At 33.4% G+C, this 13,842-nt stretch overlaps 1 protein-coding gene across 1 annotated transcript in view; it reads right to left on the bottom strand.

The window, feature by feature from the left end:
• Nucleotides 1-12,917, bottom strand: part of tmem147 (transmembrane protein 147) — a 23,168-nt gene extending 10,251 nt beyond the window's left edge. The window contains 7 exon segments of the mRNA NM_001002484.1: nt 5,321-5,442; nt 5,572-5,656; nt 7,773-7,909; nt 9,804-9,869; nt 10,396-10,465; nt 12,378-12,486; nt 12,857-12,917. Coding sequence (NP_001002484.1) covers nt 5,321-5,442; nt 5,572-5,656; nt 7,773-7,909; nt 9,804-9,869; nt 10,396-10,465; nt 12,378-12,454 — 557 coding nt within the window. The 5' untranslated portion in view covers nt 12,455-12,486; nt 12,857-12,917.
• Between the last annotated feature and the right edge of the window lie 925 nt (nt 12,918-13,842).

Raw genomic sequence — 13,842 nt, forward strand, 5'->3', positions numbered from 1 at the left:
GTTCTAATAGAATTCAGGTCCAATGCGCAATGTACTGTGGGCAATATCAGCAGTTGGAGTATGGATGATTACATTTTTTATTGGACATAGCAAACCATCCGGGAACCTCTGACATACTCTTTTCAACATACTATGGTTTGGGACATACTAATTCTATTTTAAAATACTATTTAGGACTGATAGTATGTGAATTGGGACGCAGCATGAGAGACCAATTAAAAGCCATTGCAGCTGTTTTGAGTTCATTAGCTGATTAGTGTGCTGCACCAGCTGTTTTCAATACTGAACATTTTAACAATAATCAAATTTCCTGAGATACTGAATTTGGAGTTTTCATTAGTTGTCATCAAAATGAAAAGAAATTAATACTTAAAACATACACGTTAAACAAGTTTTACTTCTTGAATAGAATTAGTGAAATAAATCAACTTTTTGAAGATAATCTAATTTTAGCACCAGTAAATCTGTTTAATAAATGGAAACAAAACGTGGACTGGAGGAAGTGGTTTACATTTGAGCAGAAAAATGCAAACAGTAACATTTTGTGCTCATAACAAGTGTGCAATCAGAACGATATGTAGGTCTAATTGGTTCACTCAGTTCTCAAATGGTATGTCTTTTCAATACAGAGGAATGCTGCTTTGAGTTTAGTATGTAAGCCTACTATGTTAGTCAAACAATATGATTTATTGTAGCTACTATTGTTTTATTATTACTATATACACAGTAGAAGTGAGAATATTAGCCCTCCTGTTCAATAGCAATTATTTTATACTGTCTAGCCAATGTCTATTTATGGAGAAAGGTTTTCAGTATCTTTGAACAACTCTCTGAAGATATTCTAATTTTATGACCAACACCCGTATTACTCTTTTTCTAATTTAAACTGGCACAAAAATGAACACAAAAAAGGTCAAGGTTAATTCACATATAATCATATATAGGTCACAATCCGTCATTATTAAGCAGGAAACCGTTTTTATTACAAGACAACAGATGATGTTTCTGTTTCTGCCAGTCACTCTGATATGCAGTTAAAATGAGTGTATTCACTGAGTGGTTATGTCACTGTGTTTAATCCTTTCTGTGCACGACTGAATATAAAGTAGATTACAATGCACATGGCATTAACTATTTTATACATAATTAATTTGAAAATGAAAATATTAAAATGTTGTTAAGAGACACATTACACACCACCTTGTATGCTGTTTGGGATGTTTTCATCCATTCTGGGGTGATTTTGAATCTTAATTTGGCTACAACTTTCTTAGAAATTCAGCAAGTGGAAAGATTTTTGGTGACAAAACCTATATTTTTGATACATATTTTGGGAAAATGCTTTGAAAATTTTCAACTAAACTTAACAACACACACTGGGCAAATTGACAACTCTTTTGTTATGTTAGTGGCAGATTTTTCCCCACTGACTTCCATTATAACACAAATTTTTGATTGCAAAGCCATGACACCATATAATTATGCTTTATTATTGGTGTTTTTTCCACTTGGAAGAAGTTGAATTTTTAATTAATACTGTTAATAATCAGTTGCAGTGCAAAAAAAAGCTTAGTTTCTGGCTTTTATGTGGAGTTATATAGGGTATAGTATCTGACAAAATCAAAATAAGCACATCAGATCTCAGAACATAGTAAGTGTATTTATGCATGCATACTATAATTTGCTGTTATACCCCTTTTGCACCAACCATTCAAAAGGAGAAGTGTATAAATGGAGCTCGGACCCAGCTTCAAGAGGGTGGGACTTGAGCTCCAAGTTGGTGGGTGTTCGAGCACCAAGTGGGCTGTACAAACCTAAAGTTTTTATTTATTTAATGTCTTGTACATGACACAGAGTCCAATATTGTGTTTTATGAATGTCTACACCCCAACCCTATACCCAACCTCACAGTAACCTGCTGAGTTTTCTTAACGGCTACATCTACCCCAACTTCACAGTAACCTGGTGTTTTATTAATATCTGCTCCATCACACCACCTAAACCCAACATATTTGTGGTTGAAGTCCCTCCCACTTAGAGGTCACTCAACAACCTACTTACAGTGTAATCCCTCCCACTTGGAGGTCTCCAGGCTGCAGTGACACCTACTTGATCAAAAGAGTGCCAACTGATTATCAACAGTAAAATTGACAAATGTTGCCTCAACCCAACAGGGAAAAACCACCAACAATAAATAATACTTGATCATTTGGTGTCATGGCTTTGCATTAAAAAAAAGTCATTATAAAGGATGTCAATGGGGCCAAAACAGCCACTAACATAACAAAAGGGTAGTGAATTTGAACAGTACACAAGGGGTAAATTTACAATGTACTAAAGAAACTACAAGATACAAGTCATATATTGAAAAAAATCCAAATCAGATTTTCATTACAGAGTTTTTTTAATGTGTAAACTTTTTTGCAGTTTAATCATTTATCGCATGACTACAAATGTGCACTAACAAAGAGAAATATGTACAGTTTTTAATTCATGTCACCGAATAATTATTCATACTATTGCCAAAACGGAATTTGCCCTTTTTTTAAACAATATTTTCAAGCTTTACATACAAGCCTATGGAAAAGACCCATTCACATGAGTCTATATGATAAAACTTGCAGCAAAGGCTTAAAGCAGATGGAGGCTTGATTTCATACTTGATATTAAACATGAAATAAAAAAGACATGAACACTAATTTGCAAAAGTACTTCAGCTCAGGAGACACTAAAACAGCAGGACACGACTGCTCTCTGAAGACATCTCACATACTGACCACAAAAGCACAAGAGCTCAGTATTTCTGCAATTATGTAAGATCTCTCATTAGTTTGAATTGAATGAGCAAACTAATGAGCCACATGAAAATCAGCAAGTAGTATAACGAGCGGTTTGTAAAGTGCAATAGAATTAAAGCTGAACTGATTCACTTTTTATTGCCAACATGTGAACAGCCTAATGACACTTCAAATAAAGACCTTCTCTGACATCCTATGTAGTGCATGTATGAAAGCCTGTAGACTGACTTTTATTAGAAAAACTTGGGAGATTTTAAAGTGAAAATCAAAAGGATGTGATATTTACATACTATGTTTCTCTACTTATTCTTACATATCAGCTATTCAACACAATGCAAAGGTTTATAGGTCACCACCAGCATTTAATTCCAAACACAGTCAATAACTAAAAAAAAATAAAATCTAATTTATGGCAATGCTACCCTCTAGAGGACGAATGGATGAATGCACTGGTTAAGACAATTATCATTATTAGAATATGCTCTGGTTCATTTTTTTTAGCAAAAATTAAATAAATAAAAAAATATATAATTATCATACATTTTTACTGTGACTTACAGAGGACACCCAGTAATATGTCAGAATAATTATAATTTACAGACCAAATAATATTCATTCATTCATTCAATTATTCTCTTTTCAGCTAAGTCCCTTTATTAATCTGGGGTCGCCACAGTGGAATGAATCGCCAACTTATCCAGCACATGTTTCACGCAGCAGATGCTCTTCCAGCAGCAACTCATCTCTGGGAAACATCCATACACACTCATACACTACAGGCAATTGAGCCAACCAAATTCACCTATACTGCATGTCTTTAGACTGTAGGAGAAACTGGAGCACCCAGAGGAAAGCCATGCGAATGCAGGGAGAACATGCAAACTCCACACAGAAACGCCAACTGACCCAAAACGAGGCTTGAAACACTGACCTGACAGCACTACCTACTGCGCCACCGCAACTAATATTGTCAGGCATGTTTAGGACATGAATTAGACACATCAGCTCTGAATAAACTAAAATACACCATTAATAATAATAGTAATAGTGCATTTATTACATGCAAATTTAATTCTACTGAATCAAAAAGTCTTTTAATTTGCCAGTATCTTTCAAAATACCAGGTTGTACTCATTTGACTGTTCTGTCTCATTTAAAAAGACTTAATTTAGTATAATCACTTCTTCTTTCTGTTCATTTTAATAACCAAAGGTCACAACAAGTATGTGGTTTCATATTTACAAATATACAGTGCATCCGAAAAGTTTTCATAGTGCTTCACTTTTTGCACATTTTTAAATGTTACAGCCTTATTCCAAAAAGCATTCAATTCATTTATTTCCTCAAAATTTGACACAGTACCCCATGATGACAATGTGAATTTTTGTGGGGAAATTGTTGCAAATGTATAAAAAATAAAAAAGCTGAAAAATCACATGTGCATCAGCATTCACAGCCTTTGCCGTGAAACTCCAAATTGAGCTTAGCTACATTACATTAGGATAGAGGGAAAGATGAATGCAGTAATGTACAGAGACATCCTGAACGAAAACCTGCTTCTGAGTGCTCTTGACCTCAGACTGGGATGACAGTTCATCTTCCAGCAGTACAATGACCCAAAACACACTACCAAAATATTAATGGAGTGGCTTCACAACAATTTGATGAATGTCCTTGAGTGGCCCAGACCTAAATCCAATTGAACATCTCTGGAGAGATCTGAAAATTCCCAAAGACAGGTGTGCCAAGCTTGTGGCATCATATTCAAACAGACTTGGGGTTGTAATTGCTCTGCCGAAGGTGCATCAACAAAGTATTGGGTGAATACTTATGTACATGTGATTTATTTATTATTTATTAAATGTGTGTAGAACCTAAAATAAAAAAAATGTGGAAAAAGTGAAGCGCTATCAATACTTTCCGGATATATTGTAAATCTGTTTACATGATAAAAAAAAAAAAAAAAAAAAAAAAAAAAAAGAGCGGTTTTACTTTTTTTATTTACTTTTTTTTGTTTGTTTGTTTGTTTGCTTTTAGTTTTTATTATAAATATATATATATATATATACTCATATTTTGTAGAATTTGTAAATGCAACAAGGTTATTATTGAATGTTGTATTTCAATGTGTACAAACTAAAACGAAAAATAAAAATATTATGGAGAAAAAAAAAAAAATTATAACAATATTGTTCGCTCGAAGATACCCTACACTGAACATTACAAAAATTTTGCCAAAAATGGTCAAATTATTTGCTCTACAAACAAGTATGTTCATGACAATACATAAAAAGCAGAACAATATAATAAAAAAATACCAGTTTGCAACATAACAAGCTGTTTCCAACGGCTAAAATACAATAGAAGTGAAAAAGAGCAGAAGTATTGAGTCAAAAAGACTCCAATGGCTGTGCCCGCTCATTAAGAATAACGTTAATATTCGAAAAATATATATCCAAACATGAAGGACAATGAATCCTGAATGCAGATAAAAGATGAATACGAAGAACTGTGATACTCACTCCATGAGAAAGCCCTTGTAAACGCACAGTCCCAGCAGGATGGCAACAGGGAGGCGGAAACTTTTGGGAAGGTCATATCGAGTGAACATCCACACTACTGCTGCCATCGCAATATAATGTACCTGATATGAAAAAAAAAAAAAGTTCAAGTACAAAAAGTAAAAAGTAATAGGAAAAAACAATAACTAACTAATTCTAGCATGTAATTTATGTAGAGAAAAACAGAAAAGCTAAAGCACAAAGTAACTTACCAGACTGATGTTGGAATCGAAGCTCATTTGGATGTATTTCCAGTCAAACTCAATGCCGCGAGCTCCGACCCATAATGGTATACATCTGTTACCAACAAAGCAGACAAAACATTCTTACTGTACTATACGCATCAATAAATCACATTTGGACTACAAACACCAAAACAAAAGTGATTAGAGTAATTATATGATTTTATTACTATTGGTTATCTGAAAAGTCATTACATTAAGTGAAAGTACCATTACTTGCCAAAAAAATGTAGTGTGAGTAAAAGTATTTGTTTTAAATACTACTCTTTAAGTCAGGGGTCATCAATCTCGGTCCTGGAGGGCCGGTGTCCTTGCAGGGTTTAGCTACAACTGGCCTCAACGCACCTGCCTGGATGTTTCAAGTATAACTAAAAAGACCTTGATTGGCTTGTTCAAGTGTGTTTGATTAGGGTTGGAGCTAAAATCTGCAGGACACCGGCCCTCCAGGAACAAGTTTGGTGACCCCTGCTTTAAGTACTTAAGAGTGGTGAGTATTGTGCTGTGAAAATTACTCCACCTTATATCCTGTAAATCAAAAATTGTAGCTTACATCAGTGACATGTTGTTTTAGTGTTTCTGTGTGTAAATGCATCAATCTCATTTCAAATTTATAGACCATAAATAGCAAATACATTTAAGCTGCATTTACACTGCATGGTTCAAGTGACTCAATTCCAATTTTTTCCTCTCACGTGGCACAGATCGGATAAGGCTCATGTACATGTAAGCAGGAAAGATTCACACAGATTCTGATTTACTCAAATCAGATTCAGGCCTTGCTCATATGTGCTAATTTATCCAATTTGAATCGGATCGGTGCCCTTGTGTTTGCAGTGTAAGCAGACAGGATTGTCACCTATCAATGTGAGTCGCACGTCACTAAAAACCTGAGCGAATGACGTCAACTCTGATGCTTGCATTTCAGGACAGACTTCAGCTGAGTCCCAAACCTTAAATCTCGTACACGAAGACTAAAAAAGCTTTTATATTGTCATGTAGCACAAGTATCTAAGCAAGTTTAACGAGAGAGAGCACAATATCCACCATGCAACCGAAACAAACTAATATAAAACTGTGGCATACGTCACGGGCACAAATCATGTCATGGACAGTACATTAAATTGCCTACTGGTTTTAAAAAGACCTAGATTAAAAAAAGATGGCCAAATGAGAACTTTTCTGCCATAAACTATAGCAAAACAACCTGTAAAAATAAATAAATAAACAAATAAAATAAACCCTGTGAACAGATTAAATACAGGAATAGAGAAAAGAGCAATCTTTTATTATAAGCTGTCAGCCAGGGCACGCTCTATTTTTCCTGCTCATTGCGCCTTTGCGGTATGCAGTGTAAATGCAGACAATCAGATCAGAGTCAATTTTATAAGATGATGTAAGCAGGCCAGCAAAAAAATTGGATACAGTCACAAAATCAGAATTGACCATCAAGATCTGCAGTGTAAATGCAGCCTTAAAATGTAAGATTGCATTAATTTACAAACCTATAACGAGCCAATAGAAATCAAGTCGATGCATAGATCTTTTTTTTTTTTGGCAGAGTCAAATCAGTGTAACATAAGGGGCAAAATTATAGCTGTGGCGATATATTAAATGCTCATAAACCCTTATAAAATTTGAACCTTGGCTAACAAGCTATGAGTGTCCAGCAGATGGCGCTGAAAACCAAGCTCATTCAGCAACACTGATAAAATACATGCAATTTGGGCATGTATTGAAAATATTAAAGTCTAGTGAATTTATTGAATATTTAAGGTCACTTGGCCATTTCAGTCATCATTTAGTAGGCATCTTTAATCTTCTCATCATGAAGTATTGGTGGTCTCTCAGCTGATGCATGTAATGATTTTTGTTTATAAAGCATCTTGAGTTATAAAATGTTTTTTTTTTACTCTGATTTACATTTTTTTTGGATGGGAATCACAGGACTGATTATTCTTCTTAACCGATCATTATAGACAATAAAAGATAAACATTTAAAGTAGTGACTGTAGGTTGAAATAAAATAATGCAGTAAAATTAACAATACAACATAAAAAAAATGTACAAAGTCAACAATTTTAAACTACTTGGTTAAGTAAGATTCTTAAAATATTTTAGATTAAAATAATTGGTTACTTTTCACCACTGCTTACTGATGGAAAAAATAATACCTGGACATGATGAGCTCAGCTGTGGCCCAGCCCATCGCTGCCACCATGATCTTATATTCACCCTTCCCAGCATTCCTGGACATGACCAGATGAAGACCTAGAAGATCAGCCATGTCAACTGTGGCCTTCATGAACTCCTGTGGGTTAACATGACAGAAAAAAATATCATTTAATAAGTCTACTGTATCACTACATACATTAATATTCTTAATTGTTTGTACTCTGAGCAAAACTATAATAATTTGTGACCAAACAGAGAAAAGCTTTGTAATTTTTCAGCCCAAACTTATTTATACTGACAAGAGTCTGTGGGAAAATTTATAATGATAAGTTTAAGAATAAGTTAAAAGCAGTCGTTTCTCTACAATGTGACAATTCAATTAAAATGGAAAATGTTTTACGCTTCTTAGCTGTTTAGAATTGAAAGCCTAAAAAAAAGCTAACTTTTAAAAACATTTTAAAGTACATGTTTTGCTAGTGACTTATTGTCGTAATGTAGAATGTTGAAATTGTATTTTGTGAATATACGTTATGCATATTATGCATTTGGTTTGTATTTGTGCAAGTACTTCACAAGCAAGACAAAAATAGCCTACAAGTGTGTAGTGCTTCTTTAAAAAACTGACATCAACTATAATCCTGCAATGTTTAACGCTAATTTTTTCTACTGGCCCAAACAGAGATTTTTATTTACCCTGCCAAAATTTTCACTGACACCATCAAAAAAAGAAGTTAACAGTCATTTCTTAGTCACATATTTTAAATAATGTGGCAAAAGCCAAACACAATTTTATACATAAACTTTTATTCAGCATAATTTTTCTTAAATACAACTGACAATTTACGAAATAAAATTGTGATGTAATAATTAAATTTTGAAAAAAATAATATATATATATCATGGACTTTAAGTTAAGACTTTCTCATAGATAGCCTCATTCCAGTTGTCAAGTTTTAAAAAAAATCCATCTATTGAATTATCCAATCTATTAAAAATAACGTTGGCTAGAATTATGCATTATATAGGATTAAATTATAGAGAGAAATAACAGATGAACCGAGACTCCAGTCAGATCATGAAGCAGATCAACGTTGATCTTTCTTTTGAGGTGTCAGTCCAGAAATAAACAAAACAACAGGCCTAATACAAAATATTATAAGATTAAAATATGGAAAAGTTATCAGATCATCATTTCTGTCAATTTTCCTAACGGATAAACAGCACTCATCAATATTTCAGCATGCTTATAAATGGCTATTACACTTCCATTATACACTGTGATATAGCCAGTTTGTTCATTGGGTCATTTTGCTTTCTCACTACAATTGATCTGCTCCAGAGTTTGTTTGAATTGAGCCGAGACCACCGCATTCAAGCCATCTCAGACTGATTGGTTTGGCTTGGATAAGAGTGCGATCACGGATTCACATATGCCAACCACAATAACTTTGTTTTGGACAGGTTCCGAAACAAATGTCTAAGAGTGAAAGGACCTTATTTGCATGCAATTGACAAACAGTCGCAGCCAAATTAAACTTTAGTGACAAGGCCAATCAGGCCAGTAACGATTCTGTCTACTTTCCCAAGCATCTTGCATGCTGGCTATGGGCAATTGGGCAGTCCTCATTGTCGAGCCCCAAATCCTGGGAAGCATAATACAGCTTTTTATTTTCATTTCGAGTATCTGTGTCAAGGAGGACTGTTTTTACAACATTGTGGTCTGTACATAAAACAGTACCTACATGCTTTCGCAAGACCTTGCTTGAGAACAAACACATTTTTTGTGCATATTTCACAGTACCATTTCAAACAACCATTTTAGGCTGCTGATATATTGTAGTCCGCATCTGAAGCGGATCAAAACCTTTTACCAAAGTTGTCCTAAAACTAATAAACAATACCAATTCTTGTATTTTTTTGATCCAATTCAATGTTGACTACTGTATATATATATATGGTAAAATTTTGAAGGGACTGATAAAAACACAAGTACAATGTAAAAAATGAATTTTAACTCAAAAGCAACTCACCCCGACAAAATCATAAACACCGGCTCCTCCCTCCCAGGTAGGGAAAAATGTGGCAAGAAACAGCATCTGTAAGAGAAAGCACTCCTCATAACTATGCATGAGACGATACCCGTCGTGTAGTTTGGAAAAGTCAAGGTTTTAAAACTGCCAAAATATTCTCCAATACCATTCCTAAGGTGTGTGCAAGTTTGTTTGTTTTTTTGTTTTTTTTTTAGCTTTTTCTTTAGGACAAAATTATCTCCAGCAGAAAATTTCTAAAAGATGCCATTTTTAAATTGTAAAGAAATCAGTGTTTTGGAAACTAATGAAGACAGCAGAAGTCAATGATTCATTTGAATTATTTAGCCTGACATGTTTACTGCTCCAAAATATTTAAAATGTTTCTCAAAATAAAATATATTGTGTTCAAAGGGGAAAATTGTGTTGTTTTTTACCCAGACATTTAAAAAGAATATATTTTAGAGCAGTAATCACAATACCGTGAAACCGAGATATTTATATGAAAGGTTATCATACTGCCAGAATCATACACTGGCCCATGCCTACTAATAAGATTCATCATACATTTCTTAGGACCAAAGGTTTTACTCACCTTGCACAGCTGCACAAAGAGGTATGTAGCACCTGCTTGGACACATCTCCAAAATGCATTATATTCAGATCTGACAAAAAAAGTGTTAATATAAGAACAATGATCAGAGCTTGACAAACCAATCAGATCTCTGCATGCCTTATTATTAACAGTAGAAAAATGTTAGATTATTATACAGTTTAAAAAAGAAATCACAATGAAAACTACATTTGCAAACGTGTACCAAGTAGAAAGGGCTGCACAATATTAGAAAACTGCAACATTGTGATATTCTGCAACATTTATCGTGATATGAATACAAATTCAACACTTTAATATCTCTATTTGGAAAGAATGGATCATTTAGATTAAGAGAGAGTATATACAGGAATGAGAGAGAGTAAAGCTCAATATCTTAAGTCTCTTTCCATACATTTTAAAACCAATAACCACTTTTCGACTGGAAACACTGGCGAGATTTTAACCTAAAGTATATTCACTAAATATTAATGTAAGAAACTAATCCAAAACTAAAACATTAAACATATTCTGGATAAAAATCTATTAAATCCAGCTAACTCAACAGGTTGGTGCCAATAGAACTGCACAAATAAGGGTCTCTAAATTGGTTACTGTATTAAACAAAGATGTCAAATCTAGTAGTATATCATTGATTTCTACTAGATAGCATCCTGATATTTGCAGATTTAATTCAAGCAAACTTTAGCATACAACCATACATTGCATAATCAAAAATTGTATTAAATTCAATACCCTGCTAAATAGCATTTAAGACTTTAATATTTTTAGGGGCTTACATTTTTCTACATTGACTTATCAATTTTTAATACTTTAGGACTTGAAAATAGAATGTGCATATAATCTAATAAACACTCTATAAATACAATAAAAAACAGATATAATTGAAATAAACAGTGCTTTGCCATTTGCTGTGTAACAGTATTCAGGTATAGTAACTGAATTATCAAATTAATACACTCAAATGAGGTGTTATTAAGGTTACAAATGGTACAATTTCTTACGCCTAAATGTTTTTAAAATCATTATACAGTCACAGGCATCAAAAACATATGCAAATGATGATTTATAATAGACAAACATCGTAGATCATGTGATGTGACTATTGCAAATGATTGCGATATCGATGATAATATATTGTACAGTCCTCCTACAGTATATCAGGGTGTCTGCAGGTTTTACGGAGTTAAATTTAAGACGTTTTAAGACATTTTTAAGACTAGTATAAATGAGATTTTAGACACATAAAGGGCTAAAGGCTAAGGAATTTTTCTAACGGTCTTTGAATAACACAATAATACATTAATATTAAAACATTTAAATATTTAAAATTTTATTTTTTAGCAAATTAATTTAAATATTGTGTAAGAACAAGCAATCTCTACTTGTATCCACACTTTTTTTTACAACATAAACTTTCTTTAAAATAAAATAAAAATAAACATGTTTTAAAAGTTTTAAAAACTGTAATAAACTAAATTTATGCACACCAATCTGTCCAGGTCGGTGTCCCTAGCAGTAAATACATGGAGAACTTTTAAACAAAGGTTATTGCAAGGAAAATAATTAAACCATTATGATAAATAGTTGTAAATTACCTAATTAAATAAAAAGTTTAAAGTTTTATTGTGATGATTGCTAAATTAAGACCAGCTTTAAAAGATTTAAGACCTACAACACAACATTTCAGTATATTTAAGACTTTTTGAGGCCTACAATTTGGATTTTGAGATTTAAGGCCTTTTAAGACCCTGCAGAAACCCTGTATATTAAAAAGCTACATTTCCTGACCATCCTCACCAACATATTAGTTTGGCATATGGCACAAAGCATAAGAAGATTATACTGTACACTGACTTAGCATAAAACAAACCTATTGAATAGCAAATTCATACTTAAATATCTATATTTTAAGGGTATTTTTTTATGCACTCCAGTCAAGTAAGAAAACATTATATACTTACAATCCACTGCATTTGTATGTAATGAAATATGGGAAATATGCCAAAGAAAAACAGTTTCCAAAATGGAAAAGAGTCATGGTGGAGATTTCACTGTGATATTCCTCTAATTCTGGAGAAAAAAACAGGAAAAAAACAACATTAACGTTAGATATATTAATCCAAACGAGCATGTATTTCCGACATTACGAATTTATAATTCTATATACATCACTAACATTAAATTTAGAATCATATTTATTACATAAATTGTTAGCTCATTGGTTTGTTACGAGGTCAAGCTGTTTAAATGTATGATATACTGTAAAACCACTTATACTACTAACGTTAACGTTACTAAGCTACATCGGAATCAGACAGCGTGCTCATGTCGTTAAAAACGCTCGGTATAAGAATTTTAGGCTATTATATTAGGTATTATTTTTGATACAGTTTTAATTCCCAGTCCGGTGATTAATTAAACAGAAAGACTGTTTTCTTACCAACAAATTTGTGATTTTGGAATGACAGGCGCAGGGTCACATAATCCTCCGGTGCATCACTGTTAAAGGTCCGAGCGTATACACTCGTTTTTACAGTAGTTCCGCCTCTTTAAGAACTGCTTCTAATACAAAATATGCCAAAAAATGTGCGTTTCTCCTCAATATAGTATGCAAATAACGTTAACAGAATATCAAACGGAAAGCAAGAATGTAATGAAGTAGTAATCTAAAACAGTAGTTATCCTTCGTTCGGTTATTTAATGAAACCCATCTCTAATAACATGGCTAAAGCATAAATGAATATGGCTGAACAGCATGATTAAAACGAGTAACTTAAACACTATCTTTTCAGTAATTTGGAAACATTTCGGTAAAGGGTGATTATAAAAAACGTATATGTCCGCCTATTTAATTCTATGTTGACGTATGACTAGTTTTTTGTAGTGATCCGCCCATGTTTTGATGCTCCCCTGAGGAAAGTTTGCGTTTTTAAAATTTTAACACGGTTATTAACGTATTAATATTTCTTAAAACCAGAATCACTTAGTAGCCTAGGGAGTTTGCTTAAAGGAAATGTATGGTCGTTTTATGTTTTGTGTCACAGAGCCTACTGTATCACAACATTATAATAACGTAAAATGAATGCACAACACATCAACTGCCATTCACCATACAGTTACATTACAAAAATCGTCTTTGGATCTCTAAATTTTTTACTTGCTAAAAATGATGTATGGATAGTTAGGAAAACGCAAGTTGCTTCGGTCTAGTACATGGACCGAAAGTATTCGCAGCCTTTGCTTAATGCTTTGTTGATGCACCTTTGGCAGCAATTACAGCCTCAAGTCTGTTTGAATATGATGCCACAAGCTTGGCACACCTGTCTTTGGGAATGTTTGCCCATTCCTCTTTACAGTACCTCTCAAGCTCTATCAGGTCAGACGGGAAGCGACGGAGTACAGCCATTTTCAGATCTCTCCAGAGAT

The sequence above is a fragment of the Danio rerio genome, chromosome 16 (genome assembly GCF_052040795.2).
Source record: "Danio rerio strain M-AB ecotype USA chromosome 16, GRCz13ab, whole genome shotgun sequence".
In the NCBI taxonomy this organism is placed as follows: Eukaryota; Metazoa; Chordata; class Actinopteri; order Cypriniformes; family Danionidae; genus Danio; species Danio rerio.